General features: G+C 37.7%; 2 protein-coding genes across 3 annotated transcripts in view; one reads left to right on the top strand and one right to left on the bottom strand.

The window, feature by feature from the left end:
* Nucleotides 1-1,238, bottom strand: part of LOC107563716 (thyrotropin-releasing hormone receptor-like) — a 2,207-nt gene extending 969 nt beyond the window's left edge. Inside the window, exon 1 of the mRNA XM_016248661.1 lies at nucleotides 477-1,238. Within this exon, the coding sequence (XP_016104147.1) occupies nucleotides 477-1,238 (762 nt within the window). The remainder of the gene's footprint in view (nucleotides 1-476) is intronic.
* Nucleotides 1,239-13,066: 11,828 nt separating this feature from the next.
* On the top strand, nucleotides 13,067-14,872 carry LOC107563715 (transmembrane protein 74-like). 2 transcript variants are annotated; one of them, XM_016248659.1, is made up of 2 exons: nucleotides 13,067-13,142; nucleotides 13,968-14,872. In XM_016248659.1, exon 2 carries the CDS (start codon nucleotides 14,018-14,020, stop codon nucleotides 14,870-14,872), a length of 855 nt encoding a protein of 284 aa, XP_016104145.1. In that variant the 5' UTR covers nucleotides 13,067-13,142; nucleotides 13,968-14,017. The 2 variants fall into 2 exon arrangements, with proteins under 2 accessions (XP_016104145.1, XP_016104146.1); XM_016248660.1 differs by lacking the exon at nucleotides 13,067-13,142 and adding an exon at nucleotides 13,384-13,428.
* The last annotated feature ends 6,118 nt before the right edge of the window (nucleotides 14,873-20,990 follow it).

The raw sequence follows: 20,990 nt of genomic DNA, 5'->3' as shown, positions 1-20,990 counted from the left end.
TCTGTCTATCTGTCTGTCTGTCTGTCTTCCTGAATCTGTCTATCTGTCTGCCTGAATATATCTATCTATCTATCTATCTATCTATCTATCTATCTATCTATCTATCTATCTATCTATCTATCTGTCTGTCTGTCTGTCTGTCTGTATGTCTGTCTGTCTGTCTGTCTGTCTGTCTGCCTGACTCTATCCATCTATGTATCTATCTATCCATCTATGTATCTATCTATCTGTCTGTCTGTACGGATGGATTGTCTTTCTTTGTCTATCATTTTGTCCAAACTGAAAAAGTTGCAAAACAAATACAAATGTAAAATTTTGCTGTATTTTCTCAGCATTTTTATTTAAATTCATGCAGATTTCATGAAATGAAGAACAAGCTTGTGTCTCTATATTTTGTATGATACTATCGACTACATTTAGAGCATATTTTGTTGTTTCAAATCTAAAAGTTTTGATACTTAAGATGATCCTCTCACCTGTCTTCTGGATGCTGCAGTCGTGCTGGAGCAGCGGCTGGAATTCTTTATCTTGTTCTTTTGGGCTTTGGAGAAGTTGTCTTGCCCGTTCTTGTCCGACGGAAGAGGATTAAGAAACAAGATTCTCGCAATGAGGCCGTACAGGACAGTAGCAAGAGTAAGCGGCAGAACAAAAAATATGCCAAAATCGAAAAAATATATGGGCAGGTAAAGGTTTCTGGACACTTTGTAAGCGCACGTTATTATAGTGACATCTCTGTAGAGCACCTGTTGGATATCGGATAGGTAAAACCACATTACGCAGTAAAGCGATGTGAAAACCCAAACTCCAAAAATAATCTTCTTCGCGCGCGAGAGCGTGCATAAAAACTGCGCTTTGATCGGGTGACATATGGCGATGTATCGCTCTATAGTGAACGCTGTTATGGAGCACGAGGATGCGTTGATTCCTAGATATTGAAAGTATGTGATGCACAAGCACCCCGCGTGCCCAAAAATCCATGAACCGAACAAACTGTCCGCAATGCTCGGCAGACCGGCTGCGATCAACACCATCAGGTCTGCGACAGCCAAACTAACCAGATAGCCATTGGTCGGGGTCCGCATATGTTTGGTGGTGAGAACCACCAGGATGACCATCACGTTTCCAACTATCCCGAGAGCGCATATGAAGAAAACTATGAGGACGCTGATCGCCTTGTATTCGACACTGCGGTCAGTCCAAGTTCCCAGAGTCTCGTTGAATACTGTGAAATTCTCCATTCTCAAAAAATCTCGTTCTTTAAAAAAACAAAAACAAAAATCAGATTAAAAAGATTTTTAATTCCGTTGACATAATTAAATACGGTTCATCCCTCTTAGAACTTTGCTTGTGCTTGATTTGTGAGCTCGGTTCTTGTTTTGTATTTGCTCATCAGAGAAAACGAATTTGTATTAATTTACAATATTACATTTGAACATAAATCACATAATCGATCTCCAGAGTTGATTCTCCTCTAACTGTAATGGAATAGACCGAAGGCAGATGTGCTCTCTGCTGTTGCTGTAGATCAGATGATGGATCTTCTGAACATGGTGCTGAATTTAGTCTCGCTTTTAGATGCGTGATCCGAAAAGGGGGCGTTTTACGAACGCATACAATTCAGTCAAATTAGTTCGAGTGTTTTCAATTATCCTATGACCTTGGTACATTTTTATGAGAGAAAATCTAAGCTTAAGCTATTTTGGATACGTTTTAAACAAAAGTTTCCCCCCCCAAATATTTCAATAAATAACTCTGTAATGTGATACTATTTTGTCGTTTTCTCGTTCTATAATAAACGTAAATGCTCGAGCAGCGTGTTGCTATGGTTGGGAGAACCGGGGCGAAAGTAACAAAGCGATTTTCTCAGAGACCTGATTACATTTTCATTCCAAACTATGACAGCACGTTCCAACTACTGCGGTCAAGCCAGCCGCACCATTTTTTGTTCTGCGCGTGTAATTGTGCACTTACGGTACGGGTGCTGAGAGCAGTAATACATTTTAAAATGAAATCTGATTAATAGGGGCGTGCGGGGGCCGAAATGAACTCGGGACAAAAGTAACAAAGCGATTTTCTCAGAGCCCTGACTTCATTTGCTATGACAACACGTTCAGCACGCAACCCTTGACGGAGCTGCCAAATATGAAGCTGTACTTTTTTTCTAATTACAAGTTGTGTTTCTCGTTTCATGTGTCACAGTAATGATCAGTCTACATGTTATTTAGTGCTGTAACGCATCCTAAAGTTTGCCTCGTCAGAGTTTTTCAGTAAAAAAGTAAATCGGGTTTAAATGTCAGGAGCTCCTTTCGGGACGGAAGTAACACTTGTTACTTTTGTCCCGCTGCTAATGTGGTGACTTTCTGGGTGTTGCAGCATTTATTTATAAAACATGTTTATGTCGATACCAACAGAATATGTCAAGAGTTAGGGTCAGAAAGACAGACAGGGGTCTGATTCAGCCAGATATTTATGAGAGGGCGTTTCTGGACATATCTGACAGGAACATCAGTCTCAGGGCAGCTGTTAAGTCGCATGGCATATGTCATGTCACTTTGCTCAGATAGCCTACTGCAGGAGGAGGGCAGAGACCAGTAGGGAGAAGACTAGACCACCAGGGTACAGATCACATTCTAAAGTCTTCTCTGTGGACCAGGAGAGGAAACTGCAGGCTTATATAAAGAGGGCAGCTGATATTTATTTCGGCCTGTCTCCTAAGGAGGTCAGTGTAGTACAGCAAAAACACTCAACATGCAGCTCACTCACACTGCTCTTACTAAAACTATTTTAAATGCTTATCAAAATGTGAGATTTGTGTATTCTTTAAATATATTTTTCATTTTTATCTTAATTTTATTTTTATTGACACTTTTGTCCTATCTTTCTAAATTATGTTTCATTTTCCACTGTCTCTGAAGCTGCTGCAACATATAAAAATCCCCAGTGCAGGATCAGTAAAGTCTTATTTTATCTTAATTAGGGGTGCTCCGATCAGGGTTTTTGAGGCCGATCACCGATCGCCGATCACAGAAAGCAGTATCTGCCGATACCGATAACTGATCTTTTTAAAGCCTTCTTTTTGTCATTTATAACTGTTTATTGTGATACTCCAATCAGGATTTTTAGACATGAAAATGCTTTTTCAGCATTGCAATTTTTTTTTTACACAGTACAGTAATACAATCTTTCACAGACATGTTTAAGCACAATAAAAATAAGCAACACATTCAATGCTTTTTACTTTTGCATTTACTTCTAGATTTATATATTAAGTTGCTCAAGCAATTGGCAAAACATTTAAACTACTTTTCTTACGTCATCACAACCTTACCATTGACAGAAATAGACAGCTCTGCTGCCTTTTCTTTTGCATTGAAATCTTTATTACAAGCAATCCTGCGGTTCATAAAGAACTTTGTTTTCCTACCTCCACAAATGCCATCTATTATTGCCTTCTTTATCTAAAAGTGCTCTTTCCCTTTAAACCTAGCCAAAAAGCCATGTAGACTGTGAAACACAGTAGACTTTAATAATATGCATTTATGGTGTAATTACTACATTTTCGTGTCAATCCATGTTCATATTTACTGCAAACAATGCGCTGTTACTTTAATTCAGCACTTGCAGAGCAGCAGTAGTGCACTGTTGCAGACGCGCTGTCGGACAGCAACCGTGTGCAGTGCTCACGCTTTAATCCGTTCACATGAGCGTGGAAAAAATACGCACCACGTATGCACTGCAAACGGAGTAATGTGAACCTGGCGTTATGTGTGCGCGCTGCGAGTGTGCATGAGCGCACGGTCTCCAGGAGAAAAGATGAGTACCTCACCTTCAGTATTATAATGATTTCACCCGCGCCAGACAGAGACTGAGACGGTGCCTCTGCATGTTGCGCCAAACCTCTCGTCATCAGCTTGAGTTTGGTTTTTTTGAGATGTTTTTTTGAGATCGGCCTTTTAGAGACCGCCGATCGATCATCCCAACGTGATTATCGGCCGATATTGATCGGTAGCCGATCAATCGGAGCACCCCTAATCTTAATCATATCATAAACAATCTCCATCTAACCATTTTTTTATGTTTTAGGTGCGCAAATTTGCATACGAATTGGCCAGCAGATATGGCTGCAAATATCCAGATGTATGGGATGCCACCAAGATGGTGGGAAAGGACTGGCTCACCTCCCTCCTTAAACGCAACAATACATGGTCTATTAGCCGACCTCAAGCCACCAGCATGTCCCGTTCCACCAGCTTCAATAAAACAAATGTGACTGCTTTTTATAACAACCTGCAGACAGTTCTTGCCTGCTACCTTGAGCTGGATGAAACAGGTCAATTTAACAATTCATTAAAACTAAAAAGCTAGAGTGATTCAGTGGTTTAAAATACACAAGACAAATTCATTGCTATGTAAAATTTAATAACATATATAAACTATAGGCGTTGATATATGTCACGAATCCAGTCTATGAACTTCCTTTCACTCACCACCAGAGGTCACCCGCTCACTACATTGACTCTCACACTAAACAGACTGTTACACATCACCCTGGACTACATTTCCCATGCTCCATTGCACTAATTACAATCTCACCTGAAACCAATCACACACCACCTTTCAACGCGGAGTATTGTTTAGCGCATATCACTCACCTAGCGATAGCTACTCTATGGAGCCATTTCTAGTTTTCTTAGTCTTAGTCTTAGTCTTAGTCTTAGTCTTAGTCTTGCCTGGCCTGGCTTCTCGTGTTCTGATTCCTGCCTGTGTTTCTCGGTTTGCCCTTTTGTCTCACCGTTCGGACTCTGTTTGCTCCTGCCTGGACTATTGCTCATTTCTGTGGCAGCAATTGACTTTTGTCGGTCAAACGGCATAGTCCTACTATCGTTCCCACCCCACTGCTCACATTGTCTCAGCCACTTGACAGGAGTGTCTTCGGTCCACTGAAGCAATATATAAACACGGCAGCAGATCACTGGATGAGAACACATCCTGGAAAAACTTTGACCATCCATGATATTCCAAGCCTACTGGCCGCAGCTCTGCCACGAGCAGCGACACCCAGAAACATAACGTCTGGCTTTGTGTCCACTGGCATTTTCCCCTTTAACCCAGATATTTTTGAGGAGCAAGACTTTTCACCTGCCTATGTCACCGACCACCCATTTCATTCACTGGTACCATGTGGTCCCACACCACATTCCAACAAACACCCAATTAGCCAGAGCCTGTTTGAGGGAGGGCTGCTGCCAGAGTATGGTGGTTCATTCCAGAAGCTGTACATCCCTTTCCTAAGGCTGGTCCAAGAAAGGACACAAAACGAAGAGGCAAAAGGAGGTGAGTGGAATTTGGTTTTTGCTTTGTCCCGAGTAATTTCTTTATACATGCTGCTACCATGTGGACAGAGGTATGAGCAATAACTGCCTGTAAATGTATACAAATGTTGACAACAATTTTTCTCACTTTGAATGTTGCAGAGATCCTCACGGACTCTCCGGTGAGGGCAGCTCTGGAGGAGGAGCAAAAGAAGCCGTCCGCTCCAAAGGAATGGCTCCTCACTATCAAAAACACTGCACCCACAGCTTCCCAGAACAAGGATGAGGAATGTCTTGTGTGTGGGGAAGCATTTAACTCATCCTTGCCTGGGGAAGTGTGAGTGCAGTGTCTCTTTTGCCAGCTCTGGTCACATGAGGCATGCACTGAGGGTGCAGAACATTATATCTGTCACAACTGTGACAATGATAGGCAAATGCCTTTTGTTATGTTCGTGTTTGTTTGTACTGTTTATCTGTTAATGCCTGTTAACATTAGTCAGGTTTCCATCCAAATGAAACTCTTTTTGCCACCTGACTCTTCCGGCTCATATGGTATTGTTTCAAACTTTTCCACTGTCTTCTGAGAATATGCCATGGTTTCTCAAAGCCTCTGTCTAACATTTGTTTCTGCAGCCACTGATACATGGAGTTTCTTGGCTGTTTTTGTTTGTTTCTTGGATTATATGCATTCATACTGTTGAAAAAATGTTTTATAAAATGAATTGACATTGCCAATAAACAATCTAAACAATTCAAGTTTATGTCGAGTTACTTTTGATGAAATTCAAGTTTTAAATTAAAATGTAATTTGATAATTTTTTGCAAAGATAAAGGACAAAATATGTTTGCACTTACATATTATCAAGGCCATAGTCAGGTATATTTAATAAAAAATAAGAGTAACACAAAAAAATCTAGCTTGTATTGTTGTTACTTTTGACCCACCTGTGTGTTACTTTCGTCCCAACAGACGGGGTCAAAAGTAACAATGTACAACTTATGTTCAAAGTGAAAATATACTGAAGTCGTTTTACATTTGTTCAAAATACCACCTGGTATTGATAGACCACACTTGTGAGTTATTGACCACAGCAAAAATATATCTCTGTCTAAAACATTATCTTTTAAAATTACGTTTTTCTGAAAAGTGGTACTTTCGCCCCTGCTTTCCCCCTACCTCAATGCAACTTCGGTTCACAAGCGTCTTTTGCAGATGATCTGTAGCTATAACTTTATCTAAAATTAATTTCTAAATGTGTTTTAAAAAAAAGCAATTGTCCAAAAAGGGGATTACAACACTTTATGTAAACGGTCCTACTTTTGCATACACTGTTTTTCGAAGATTATTTGAGCATGTTTTACAAGAAAATACAATTTCAGTCTTTCTATACTTCAAAATTGAATGATTAAATCAATTTATGGTAATTTTCGATTCTTTGGGAAATTTACTTACAATTTCTGAGTGAAATTTGTTCATACACCATTTTATCCATTGTAGTTCACTGTAATCAAAGCATTTTCATGTTTTCCATGTAGTTTTGAAAATATGTAATAGGATGTGTATCTTAACTTAAATGATTTAGCTTTTGATTATTGTTTTCTCAGCTTGGTTATTAGACATTATGAAGTTCAATTAATGTATCCATAAATTGTAAGACACAATGGTTCAATTTAATGTGAAAGAACTGAGTAGGCAACTGCCTTTATTTTCCACTGATCGTTCACATAAGGCAGTCACATAAAATGTGAAAGCTTAATACAACAAACCAGGAGATTTTGACCAAAATGTATATTTAAGAGAAATGTTCAATGAAAAAGTGACTCCTCTTTGGTCGAAACCGATTTTCAATTGATTTCATTTCATTTTAGGCACACTCTATTAAAAAAGAAATAGCTCGGCCTATGTCATAATGAACAAGATCTTTTCCATCTGGTTCAGACAGGAACTGTTTCCAGGTGACACATAAATGACAGTGTTAATGCTTGAAACCTCTCTGATTTGGCCAGTGAAATTTGATCACATCTCTTCTTTGAATTATTACCAGGTGCATGTGAGAGCAAAAGTCTGCATGGCAAATTAGTGAATTAAATTATAAATTCAGAGGTTGTGCATTATTATTTTCTTGTACTGTAGAATGTGTGAAATGAAGACTACTTAAAATGCAAATAATGTTTAGTGTCTGGTAAAGCAGAATAGTGCACATAGATATTCGGCTCCACTTTTGTGCTTTGCTGCTACCTTGTGTCAAAGAAAGGAACTGCCCTCAAATGAGACTGACATGCATTGTACATGCTTTTAATTCAAACTTTATGCATCCATATTATCATTGTCATTGAGTTTTTTTGTATCAGAATATAACTATTAAGAGAACATGGGAGTAATTTTTATTTTATTTACTTAATTTTAATACTTTAATTAGAGCCGATGTTGCAATTTGTGTCATGTTCCTGGGTGTCATGCACATCTAAACTCTGACATGATAAAATGGCAATTTATCAAGAAATTCTAGGAGTTTCTTTCTTTTTTCCCCTTTTTTCCTTTTTTTTATTCCCTTATCAAAATAGTTGAAACAAAACATCAGTAAGTTTTAGCATAGGTTTTGAGGAATTATGTGATGTTTTCTGATTCATTTTTCTTATCTTAAAACATTCCTTTTTATTTGATAATACTGAGAAGCATCAATTGATAATATCAGCATTTTAAAGTGTATAAACTGTAGGTTGTTGAGCTTGCAAAATAGTTAAAATTCACAAAAAGCTGTTACTAGCATTCTTAAGTGTACATTTAAAATTCACAATTCAGATTGCTCACTCTAGCAAGTATTCAGTAGGTAACCCCAAAAATGTCTGTGCCATTTTGCTCAGCATATTTACATTTAAATGTATTCATTTAGCAAATGCTTTTGCTAAACTGAGCATATTTTCCGTTCTTTGTTCCCTTACCTTCCCAGAGATGATCTAAAATTGATGATCTAATTTTTTAGATTACTGGTGTTTTAATGTTAAAGCTCCAGCCATAAAACTGAATGAACATTTTATTTTAAAAATGATTAACACGTAGAAATAAATGAAAAGAAATCTTGCTGTAGTACAAAATATTTAAACATCAAATCTCATAGTATCATTGGAACGGAGAACACTTATTCCAAATTCATATTCTCATTACATTGTTGTTTCACATCCATAGCTGAATATGTTACTGTTCTTGTCATTCAGCAGCTGTCGGTTGGGTTGTATAAACCCAGTGTATAAAGTGGGTTTTGAAAATGATTAACACGTAGAAATAAATGAAAAGAAATCTTGCTGTAGTACAAAATATTTAAACATCAAATCTCATAGTATCATTGGAACGGAGAACACTTATTCCAAATTCATATTCTCATTACATTGTTGTTTCACATCCATAGCTGAATATGTTATGCTGAATATGTTACTGTTCTTGTCATTCAGCAGCTGTCGGTTGGGTTGTATAAACCCAGTGTATAAAGTGGGTTTTGGAGTTAAAGGCTCTTTTAAGGGCCATTTCCAGGAGAAATAAGTGAAGCCAAAAGCAGAGACCCAATGGCTGTATGGTCTTGCAGAGTCCCACCAGATTCATGACTTAAGGCCAGACATTAACAGCACTCTCTGGTTCGACCCTTCTCCTTTGCTGGGGAAGCCCTGAGGGCTTGTAAAGTAAAAGAACTGCTCTGCAGCCTCATAAGGAAACATTTGCCCAAGCTAAAGCAATAAAAAAAATGCATTTGATAATTTATCATGTAGCCTAGCTTATTGTTCGTCTAGCTAAAGTTGATATTATTAAACTGGGAATGCACACAATGAACAAATGTATAGCTTGAGCATCTGAGTAGACTAGCGTTCACACATATTTGTTTGTAAAACCATGCGCACGAACGCACATATATATATATATTTGCACAGTATATATTTAGGCCTATATATACTGTATATTTCCAAGTACAATCACTAATATTGCTGAATATTTGTACTCTACTTCAAGCTATTCATGGCATGGTTATTTAGGGTGTATTGAATGTGTCTTACCAGTCTCAAATGTGTCATAACTCATTACACCAAATATTTCCCAGAAAGAAGAAAATTCAGGGCATATTATTATGGTCATATCTTTCTGAAAACATGCCGTTTGTATCTTCCCATAGTGAGAAACACATACAGAGAAAATGAATCTGGTTGTATCAAAACTTTCTAGAGACTAAAGGTCGCTTTTGTGTGTCTGTCCCTTATGAACAGAAGGGCTGGAGTCTTAAATGTCTCATGCTGGCTCCTCTATATAGCTATTCTTAGCTGTGCTGTTACAGTCCCTATTACAGAAAACATCCATCAGCAGAAATGCCACATCAGACACCAGCAGATAAACAAAACACATAACGCAGTGGGAAATAAAGTGTCACATTTTACTCTTGCAAGTTCCAAACAATCTTTAAGTTTATGCTCTCAAATACGGTGTAACTGACATTCATTTCTGGATATACAATTCTCTGTCTGGTTGAAAACTGTCAAGCATATGATAAGTTTTATATTCTGAAAGACAATCCCACGTTTCATACTGTGCGCAGATGGCAAACATGTTTTTGTCAATGTTCTGTAAAATGATTATTCTTAGATCAAATAAATAATCTGAAACATAACCCAAAAAACGTTTTCTAGGATGGCAACACAAGTAATGCATCTCGATGCTGCTTTTCTTTTATGAACAATTATAGTTCATGCTGAAATGTTTTTTTTTTTTGTAATTCAGCCCCATTGACCATCTTCTCGGTATGCACTGGTACATTAGTAATTAATATGGTTGCGTTGTTTGTCAGTTTTATTTGCACTCTTGTTGATTTGTTGTCAATGTTCACTGATTTTCTTGTAATGTCAGGATGTTTCTTCCTTAAAGTGACTGGTTAGTTGATTGTGACCCTTGTGTTTCATGTACCAAGTCAGGAATAGTTCACCCAAAAATGAAAATGTACTCAAACTAACACCATTCAAGATGTAGATGAGTTTGTTTCTTCACTGGAACAGATTTGGATAGGTTTAACATTACATCACTTGCTCACCATTGGATCCTCTGCAGTGAATGGGTGCCGTCAGAATAAGAGTCCAAACAGCTGATAAAAACATCACAATAATCCATAAGTAATCCACATGACTCCATTAATTAATGTCTTCTGAAGTGAAAAGCTGTGTGTTTGTAATAAACAAATCCATCATTAAGACGGTTTTAATTTCAAACTGTTGCTTCTAGCTACAATACGAGTCCATAATACTTCTGGGTTATAGTGATGTTTTTATCAGCTGTTTGGACTCTCATTCTGACGGCAGAGGATCCACTGGAGAGCAAGTGATGTAATGCTACATCTCTACAATTAGTTTTAAGGTAGTTAATTTAGTTTTTTTTTTTGTCTCAGGGTGTTCATGTGATCATGTCAGAAGGTTAAAACAAGCACTTTCTGCAATATGTACAATATGTCAAAAACATGAGATGAAGCACTGTTAGAAATGTTCTATGATGTTTGCGCTTTGTCGACTAAACTGACAGCACTGCAGCTCCCAATGCTGGTTTTGAATAGAGGCCATCTCAGCTGTCATTTATGGAGACTTCTATGTGTGCTTGCAGCTCATTTCTTAAGTTATCTTAATGCAATGTGTAGCCCATGAGAGACACACACAGGGGGCAAATTCTCATAAATGTCAATTTCACAGTTTATGCTCTAGTAATGTTCCAGCCTCTGGAGCATAGCAATGTCTTTCGTGTGTTTTAACCAGCTGATGTCACCAGTCTTTAATTCAGTGCACTAGCAGAATGTTGCATTAGTACACATTGAGCTGTCACTGAAAAATCAGTGAGGCACACTCTAATTATGACCTATGGCCACCTAAACATACGCTACGCTGACTGGCATCATGCTAGTGAACTGTAAGAGGGCCAGCATGGGGCATGTGAAGTCATGTGCTTGTTGAGAAAAAAATACATGACTTATGACAGTTCAACTATAGTCATTCTGCTGAACTGTCATAATATATATATACAAGATAGGAATATATATATATTTTTTTATAAATCTCAGGTTAGGGCTAGTTGTTACACTGATTTATATAATTTAGCCTATACATTTTATAGAATAATGTTTATTGACCAAAAGTTTTTTATTTTTTTTATTTTTGTGTTATTTTTTTGTTACATTTGTATGTTCTATTTTTGCACTATCGTGAATTGTTTTGTCTTTTGTAATACGCTGTAAAAAGGGGTAACCTGCAATTGTAACTTTAAAGAGCTATTTCTATAACTTATTTAACCCATAAACAGTTTTGTTGGCAAATAATATTTTTGAAAACCATTTAATTTAGATGTCACAATTTTTCAGTGTAGTTTTACTGTTTAAATTGAGCTGAAAATCTGTTATGAGCTGGTTCCATTGTGACAACTTACCTCATATAGTGTGACAACATGCCCCGCTATAGGTCAAAATTGTTTAAATGAACTTCCATATTACAATATTAGAAACAACTTTTTGAAGTCATGTTTGTGTCTGTACAGAAAGCACACCTATTTACAATTATATGTGAAGTATTGGTAGTTATATATTTGGGTAATAAGCAGGTTCAATTGTGACAACAGTATAAGCCAGTATAGATCAATATGTTAAATGAACTCTCTTCCCCCCGGTCGCCGTGATTTTGCCAAGTAAGACATCTTCCTGGATAAACATCTTTTGTTGATCCTGGATTAACATAACTGTCCAAAAAAATAAAAAATAGACTAAACCCAATCCCTACACTCTTAAAAATAAAGGTTCTTCACAATGCCATAGAAGACCCTTTTTTGTCTAAATGGTTCCATAAAGAACCTTTAACATCTGAAGAACCTTTCTGTTTCACAAAAGGTTCTTTGTGGCGAAAGAAGGTTCTTCAGATTATAAAAAGGTAAGAAAGAGATGGTTCTTTAAAGAACCTTTGACTGAACTAAAAATGGTTCTTCTATGGCATCGCTTGAAGAACCTTTTGAAGCACCTTTATTTTTAAGAGTGTACCCCTAAACCTAACCCTACCCATAATTTATTCCTAAAATCAGTGTGAAATGATAGCTGATTAACAAGGGTGTATAAGCACCTAACCCTGATCATAAGCCTAAAACAGATATTTCCTGAAAAGTTATCCCTCAATTCTGATTGGTTAATTAGAATGTTGTTCCAGGATCAACAAGGATGTTTATCCAGGAACATGTTGGACTTGGTGAAATCACGGTCACCCTTCCCCCTCCCCTGGCAATAACATTTCTGATTATATGAACATGGAAACAACTCTTTTGAAGCCAAGACATTAAGGCTTGTGTCTATACAGAAAAAGACTTTCAAAAATAAAACAAAATTAGTCAGTATAAAAAATTCCTTAGAGTATTGTGACATTGTATTGTGAAAAAGCAATCAAAGATTCATTTCAGCGGATAGGCTTCATCGAATGTTTTCTAAACTGTTTTTTCAAGAATGTTTTAATGATGTTAATTTCTAGGATAATTAATTTGGGACACAGCTTGGGCATGCATTCTGTATAGGGTGCGTCATAAATTTCACGAGGAGAACAGCATGAAAGTGTTTGATCAGACTTCATTTCCCCCCTCCACTAGTAAACCTCCATCCCTTGCCTTCCCTCCCCTCCCCTCCCCTCCTCTCCTCTCCTCTCCTATCCTATGCAGCTTGTCTTAGAGGCTGACGGAGCATTGAGGCGACCTGAGCGCGGCGCGCGGGCGGAACAGGACGAGCTTCCCTTAATTAACGGAACGCGAGCCCTGCAGGAATGCCAGCGAGGCGCTGTTTAGAGAAGGTAGGCGATGCCTTTATTTTCTGAGTTTAAGGTGACAAAAAAGACGGCATAACAGATGATATGTACAGGCAACATCTTTTTCCGAGTGCTTGTCTTGCTGACTACTTTTTTTGAGACTGAAAACCAGGAAACGCTTCACTATTGTGTTCGGTGCTGATGTTCACGCTTCGTTTAGCTCTTCAGATGAAATATTACATGTATTGCTGATTGGATCAAACGCACTTTTAGAAACATTTCGGTCGTGAAAACGATTCATGAACCTGCATACTAATTATAAACATCAAAAGTAAGTATTCACTGTTCAACTGAAAATATTTTTGTTACTTAAATTGTGAAAATCGACGATCGACTTTACGATAAGACGTGTAGGATAGACTTAGACATCTTGAAACATCTTGAAACAACCACGTGCTGTGGTTACCAGGTTATGCTTAAAAGTTATGCTTAAAATGCTTAAAACGTAACAGACAGTGTGTGTTAATTACTTTTACAATTGTTAATTGTGCTAAATATATACATCGTCTCGTCTTTGTGGGTCCAATATAATTCCACTGAAATGTATTGCAACCTCTTCCCATCTGGTCAGGCATTACATTTTTCTCTCTCTCTCATGGATGTTAATTAAAGTACCTGCTATTTCTGTTCATTCCAGTTTTGCCATTAACATTTTGACAAATTACACTATAAACTAGACATGAAATTATGCTCTTTTCCCTCAAAATATTTGTGTTAATAAAATAATAGTTCTACACTATTTTCTGTTGTATTTAAAATGAAACATTTTATTGCCTGATATAAATTGTTGTCTTCATCGTCATACTGCAGGGATGCTATAGCCAGCATGCTATGAGATGAACATATGAATAGAAGTTCAAATGGCTGATCTTAAAGTCCTCTTTTGTGGTCAAGACGCTGTCCAGACCGATCACCTTGACTGGTCCCTAAAACACCAACAAAGTCATCACTCAGTGTGTGCAGATGAAAGGGCCCTTTCCAATGAAGAGTGCTGTCAGGCGTATCTGGAGGAGAATGTTAATGAGGTGAACAGGCTTTCAGAACCATGGACAGCGACTCTGCCAATTGGACGACTCTGCAAACTCAGTGAATGGGGATTTGATGAAGAAGTTGAGGTATGTTACGATGAGCAGTTTGAAACAGCTTTTCCTGGTGTGGCTGACTTTACTGACCAGAAAGACGTTCAGTTGTCAGCAGAGGAGACCAACTATGACAACTTCAGTTGGAATTCATCCAAAGATCTCCAAGAAGGCGCCCTAGAATGCTCGTTGCTGTCAGTTGATGATTTCATGGTGGATTCATCAGAAAAGTCAGTGGATTTCGGATTTATAGGTGCCGTTACCTTTTTAGTTACTGGGATCTCGTTGGTTGTCATCTCTTACACGGTCCCACGTGACGTCAAAGTGAATCCCGATACCGTTTCTGCCCGGGAGATGGAGCGGTTGGAGAGAGAGAATGCCCGGGTGGGCGCTCACCTGGACAGGTGTGTGATTGCAGGGCTGTGTCTCCTCACACTCGGTGGTGTGGTACTGTCAACCCTGTTGATGATCTCCATGTATAAAGGGGAGATGATTAGGAGACAAGCATTTGCTTACTCCAAGCACCAAGCCAGACTCTATGGCTCTATGAATTTTAGAAGTGGCGCAAGCCCGACCGGTGCTCCTTCGCTTTTGTCCCTTGATGAAGATGAAGGTCCTGTTGAAGTCTTAAGTTGAAGCAGCTTCTTGACTTGTTATCGCCATACAAAAACATGATCATAACAGCTTTGTTAAACTGTGATCTAGGAGGACCCACTGTAAAACACATTTTGTCATATTTAAAAAACAATATTGTTCATGTAATAACATCTAAATGTACTTTTAAAACGACTAAATTACTACTAAATTTGAGTCACTACAACTTGACTACAATGGGTCATAACAACAAAAGTAATTTTAAGGGTCCAATCAGGTTAAAATTCCACACTATTTGTATTGTATTTAATGGAAAATTAAATGTTACATCTATGAAAATGTAACATACCAACATGGACTTGAGCCCTGTTTATGTGAAAAATATATTTGTGTGAGTTTGTGCATTTTTCCAAAGCATATGTTCATGTAAATATACAGCATGCTTTACATATGCAGTGATATAAGCCTCAGTTTCTTTCAGTATGCATAGGACCACTCAGCTAAATTGCCAAATGTACATTTGTGTCATATTTAGCCAGTTGTCACTATGGAAAAGAAAAGTACTTTTTTCCTTTTTTTAGGCTTGGCAGTCTGTGTCTGACAGCTGACTTAATCATCAGTCATTGTATGAAAACCTCTCTCTAATCAGGAGGGACGGAGATTTATTCCAATGCTTCAGAAGCCAGTCAAATCTATATATTTGCATTCGCATTTGCATAAAAATACACACAATAAATAGCTTTGCAACAGTACAGGTAGCATGAATGCACACCAGGGAGGTTTGAACTAATTTTTGTGAGGTTAGTTTATTTAGAGAATATCTGTGCTTTTAATGCACATGAGATGCGGAAAATGTGTGAGCAGATGTCTCTCTTACTCTGTACTAGAGGAGTCTCATGGGAAATGACTGCTCTATGTTTCTCCTTCCCAATAGAAACTAACCCCATTAGAGTCACACATCATAACACGTAATGACCCGAAAGAACCAAATCCAGAATGCAGACTGCAGCAAAAGGCACATAAAACCATTGTGTAGGTTCACATTCCCCGAAGCACAAGCTGTCAGAAACAAGTAAAGAGAACCTGAAACAGGCTCATATTTAAATCAAACCAACTGCACAAGGTTAAAATCGAATTTTTAAAGGAATAGTTCACTAAAAGTAAATACTGAAGATCATTCACTGGCCCTCACATGGTTTCAAACTTGTGTGACTTTATTTCTTGTGCAAAATACAAAAGAATATTTTGAAGAACTGTTTTTGTGCATACAATGGAAGTCAATCAGGTACAAAACAACAACATGGAAATATGAAATAATATATATGAATTTCTACATTTTTTCTTCTTTTATGTTTAATTTTTCTTCATTATTAGCATTTTTCATTCCACAAAAGGTTCTTTATTGTGGAAAAATGTTCTTTTCAAGAACTGAAAGGTTCTCTGGGCAGCCAAAAATTGTTCCCCCAAAACCCTTTGTTTAAGAGTAAAGAATACAGGTTTGAAAAAATAAGGGTGACTACATTTTAAAACTAACATAGCAAAATTTAGGCATATAATCTCAGGTTGCAGTTCAAGGAAAAAAATGTGCCCATGAGGCTTTGAACAAGCAATAGGCTCTGTTGGTGCTTCTGCTGAGGAGTACAGTCCGTATAAGAAACGCTTACAGAAGGCCAGATCAGATTATCCCTCCCTATACACCAGCACTGCAGCAAAGATTCCTGACACCAGTGTTCTTTTCATCCCATTTCTACTTGACAGTACACACATGAGTGTTTTAATAGCCCACCGAGAGTCTGTTTGCGTGAGAATACTCAAGGGTATCGTTAGACATTTAAACAAACGCTTGTAGAAAATTGCAGCTATTAAATCTACATGTTACTACCATCACCTGTGGTTTTAATAAAGCTTAATAGTTCACAGTGAAACAAACTCAGAATTATGCTTCTGATATGGGTGAAGACTGATGGGTGGGGGGGGGTTGGAGTGGAAGTCGCGCATATTTTAATATGTCATGTATTTTTAGGTTGCACTCAGCAGTGTGGATAGCAATTAATGAAATGTCAACAATGCAAGACCCCATCTACTGAAATAAGAACTGATTTAAATGCCATTTCTCATTCTCTTGCTGTCTCTATCTCTCTTTTGTTAGAGAGATAGTCTAATACTCTAATACTGTCTAATACTCTCTAACCAGCACTCTGTATAATAACTCAATCACTTAGTGCCGCTGGCATCAGGAACTGGGGCTAAATTGATTAAAGGGGCAGTATGGGTCAGGGAGTGGGTGTGGACATCATCTCAAGGGACAAAGATACAGTCATTGTGTGCACGTACACACAATACAACTCATAGCTGTGCCATATCATAAATTGTCAGTGGTGCAGTGACATCCTAACATATCATCTCGCTCTATTCTAAAAACTGGTCCAAGCCAGTCTGAGTGAAAAGATGTCATTAAAATGAAGTCCAGTCCAGACTGTCTGTGAGATACAGATGGAGTTGTCAGTTATATGTCATGTGAGTGACCCATCGGCCAGCTCATCCATTCTGCTGTTTTCTTTTACTGTTTGGTCTAACTATTCGCCATTTGGACATTCCTCACCGTTTGTGATGTTTAATGGCCTGTTCGACAAAATTATTTTTGTTACCTAGAGTTTGTTGCATAGCAACAGTAAAGATAAAATGTACAAAAAGTCAGCGACCATGAAGCGAAGTATCTTGGTGAAAAGGCACTAGTTCATCATTCATCGCTTTCATTTGGAAGCTCATTGTGTATCATGGAGACCAACGAATGAAGTCAGCAGCCTTAGTCACAAGGCTACAGGAAACAGAAAGTCGGGTTGCTGCATAGTAATGTAGCAGCCACGCTTATTTCAATGGGATCTGAATTTATGACACAGCAACGTCAGCGGCAGTTTCTCAAATTAGGTGGCGGAAATAAAGGCACCTTGAGGAAAAACACAGTGCTCTATAGATCATTTCTGGGACCCTCATTGTGCCTTGTTGATGATGTATTACTGTGACCTACTGCGGTGGAGAGTTTTGCAGAAGTTCAACATTATAATAGCAAAGCCCGTTAGTGAGCCTGAAAAGAGACAATCATCATTTGATTAAATTTACATGATGGCATTTTCAAAATAGATTTTTACACTTTTGGAAGATGAAAAACAGCTTGTTAATCAAAACAGCTTTTCTTTACCAGATAGCATTATGCTTAGCTAACAGGCTGTTAGCTTGCCAACTAAAGGATAAGTGTCTACACAAAGAATGGGGAATGTTTAATTTGACCATTTTAGCTTTGGTAATATAACGTGCTATGTCATTTAAAGAACTTTAATGTATACATTTAATGATAAACACAACATAAAGCGATTTTCTATCATTTTGAATTCAGAACAGAATAGAATACCCTTAACAAAAGCCAATGGAATGTTTCTAAGGTGTTTTGAGCAACCTGATCTCATAGGAAAAACATAACTATTTTACGATGTGATGATTTTAAATGAATTTGTATGATTGAATAAAAAAAAAACATGAAGGTCCACCTCTAAACATAACCATCACTGGGACATGTGCAGATCATATGGAAACATAAAAATTTGATCGTATGAATTCATATGAATTAGCCACCAATTCCCAAAAACTTAAAATAGTTACCAATAGCCATGAGATTTTGCTTGTTTTGAGTGACTTTTAGCACACTGCCAGGGCTTGCCAAGAGGTTGCTTACTTTCCCATTTCATAAAAATCCACCTCCAAGTTTTATGATATTTTTTTAACTTGATTTATTTTCCAGCAGGTGAAAACCGCTGGTTTATTCACTTAAGAAAAGCAGTATCGCTTCATTTTACACACTACGTAGGGGTAGTGGTCTTAATAAATGGTGAGCAAAATTAATTAGTAAATAATGTTCAATAATACTAATTACGGCCAATAACATGTCCAGTAGTAAATAATATAAAATTTGTGCAATTGTAAGCATGATATGTGAGGTGCTTTAATTGTAACAATTCTCCACTATTGATGTAAGAACTCCATAACAATGGGTCATGAGTCAATAAAAATTGAGCTTTTCCTTTCAGTTCTGCAAATGCTATTTTCAACCTTTTCACTGATTTCCAGAACCACCTCTTTACCCGTATTCTTCGGTTAATGAGTCCCATGAGATATGTGGCACCTTTCACATGCCAGCTGAGAAAAAAGTGGAGTTGGGGGTGTCAAGTGATGCGTAAACAAGATGAAGGTCCACCTCTAAACATAACCATCACTGGGACATGTGCAGATCATATGGAAACATAAAAATTTGATCGTATGAATTCATATGAATTAGCCACCAATTCACAAAAACTTAAAATAGTTACCAATAGCCATGAGATTTTGCTTGTTTTGAGTGACTTTTAGCACACTGCCAGGGCTTGCCAAGAGGTTGCTTACTTTCCCATTTCATAAAAATCCACCTCCAAGTTTTATGATATTTTTTTAACTTGATTTATTTTCCAGCAGGTGAAAACCGCTGGTTTATTCACTTAAGAAAAGCAGTATCGCTTCATTTTACACACTACGTAGGGGTGGTGGTCTTAATAAATGGTGAGCAAAATTAATTAGTAAATAATGTTCAATAATACTAATTACGGCCAATAACATGTCCAGTAGTAAATAATATTAAATTTGTGCAATTGTAAGCATGATATGTGAGGTGCTTTAATTGTAACAATTCTCCACTATTGATGTAAGAACTCCATAACAATGGGTCATGAGTCAATAAAAATTGAGCTTTTCCTTTCAGTTCTGCAAATGCTATTTTCAACCTTTTCACTGATTTCCAGAATCACCTCTTTACCCGTATTCTTCGGTTAATGAGTCCCATGAGATATGTGGCACCTTTCACATGCCAGCTGAGAAAAAAGTGGAGTTGGGGGTGTCAAGTGATGCGTAAACAAAAGAAACATACCTTACAAAAGACATCAACAATGCAAAAAGTGAAGCCACATCACTATCTTTTTTGTGAAAAGTAAAAAGTATGACAGAACAAGTACTTTTCAACCATTAAAATGCAAGTTGAACTTAGCATCAGTCATAGTAAAAATCCTGCAAGGATTTGTGTGTCTGTTTCACCAACAGTGAACGCCTTACCTTGTTGACTTCTTGTGCCTGTCGTTACGCAGTATACATATGGATCTGCAATGATTGGTTGGTGAGTTAATGAGAGCCAGCTGGGATCGTGTTTGCATCGCCCACACAGCAGTGTCCCTTTCTCTCTCTCTCTCTCTCCTGTCCTGTTAAGGGCACATATCCATAGAAACCAAGTTTCCCTTGTTGCTAAGGAAAGAACCCTGCTGAGGTTTGAATATGTGTAACATCAATTGTGAAGTCAATACTGCAGAGGTTTGCTGCTGAGTTAACGTAGTCTAACTTTGTGTTTCTAATTTAAAGCCTCAAAGAAAACAAGTTCTGGTTGCTGTTTTCCATCCATTACAAAACGCTAGTGGCGTAAATTATGTTCCCCCCCTGAAACTGCTTCTACGGTTTACCAGAGACTGAATTAAAGTGGGGAATTGCTTTAGAGAACTCATTAATGTGCATATGGACTCTAGACAGTGATGGATGGCGCACAATATTGGAGACAGTGATGTCTTTTTGGGTTTTTATGAACAGGTCAGGTGAACTGTTAGACAATATGTGCAAATCATTCCCTTTTATGTGGTGAATGAAAAGCGCTGACTCATGACATTATCATGTGGGGAGTTTCAAAAGCGGAGGGTGTAGGTGGACGTTTGCATAGAAAGGGGAACTTCATAACCTACACCCCATAATTCTGTGAGATGCATAATTTAGCACTGAGAGCAAAGCGAGATTAATCTCGCTGTGGGAAAGCTTTACTTACATTCTTTTGATTTATGCTGCTTTTATGCTTCATGCTAGGTTTCTCTCAGGCTTTGTCAATAAAGCTGGAGGCAAGAAGATGAGATGTTTCCATTCTGTATTGATCTAATTTTTTAAGTGCACAGAGCACAGGTACTGAAAGTCTTAAACACCAGAGAGTTTATAACCTGTTTTTCCTGACACATTGCTGGGTTTCAAGGGGTCATATGATGTTGCTATAAAGAACATTATTTTGTGTATTTGGTGTAATGAAATGTATTTATACGGTTTAAGGTTA

Source organism: Sinocyclocheilus grahami, unplaced genomic scaffold (genome assembly GCF_001515645.1).
Source record: "Sinocyclocheilus grahami isolate Dianchi unplaced genomic scaffold, SAMN03320097.WGS_v1.1 scaffold887.1, whole genome shotgun sequence".
Taxonomy (NCBI): Eukaryota; Metazoa; Chordata; class Actinopteri; order Cypriniformes; family Cyprinidae; genus Sinocyclocheilus; species Sinocyclocheilus grahami.
Note: the sequence above shows the minus strand (reverse complement) of the source record. Positions and strands in the feature narration are given on the sequence as shown.

What these genes read in the sequence shown, in the direction of transcription:
- LOC107563715 (XM_016248659.1), top strand. Translation starts at nt 14,018, where the DNA reads ATGGCTGATCTTAAAGTCCTCTTTTGTGGTCAAGACGCTGTCCAGACC.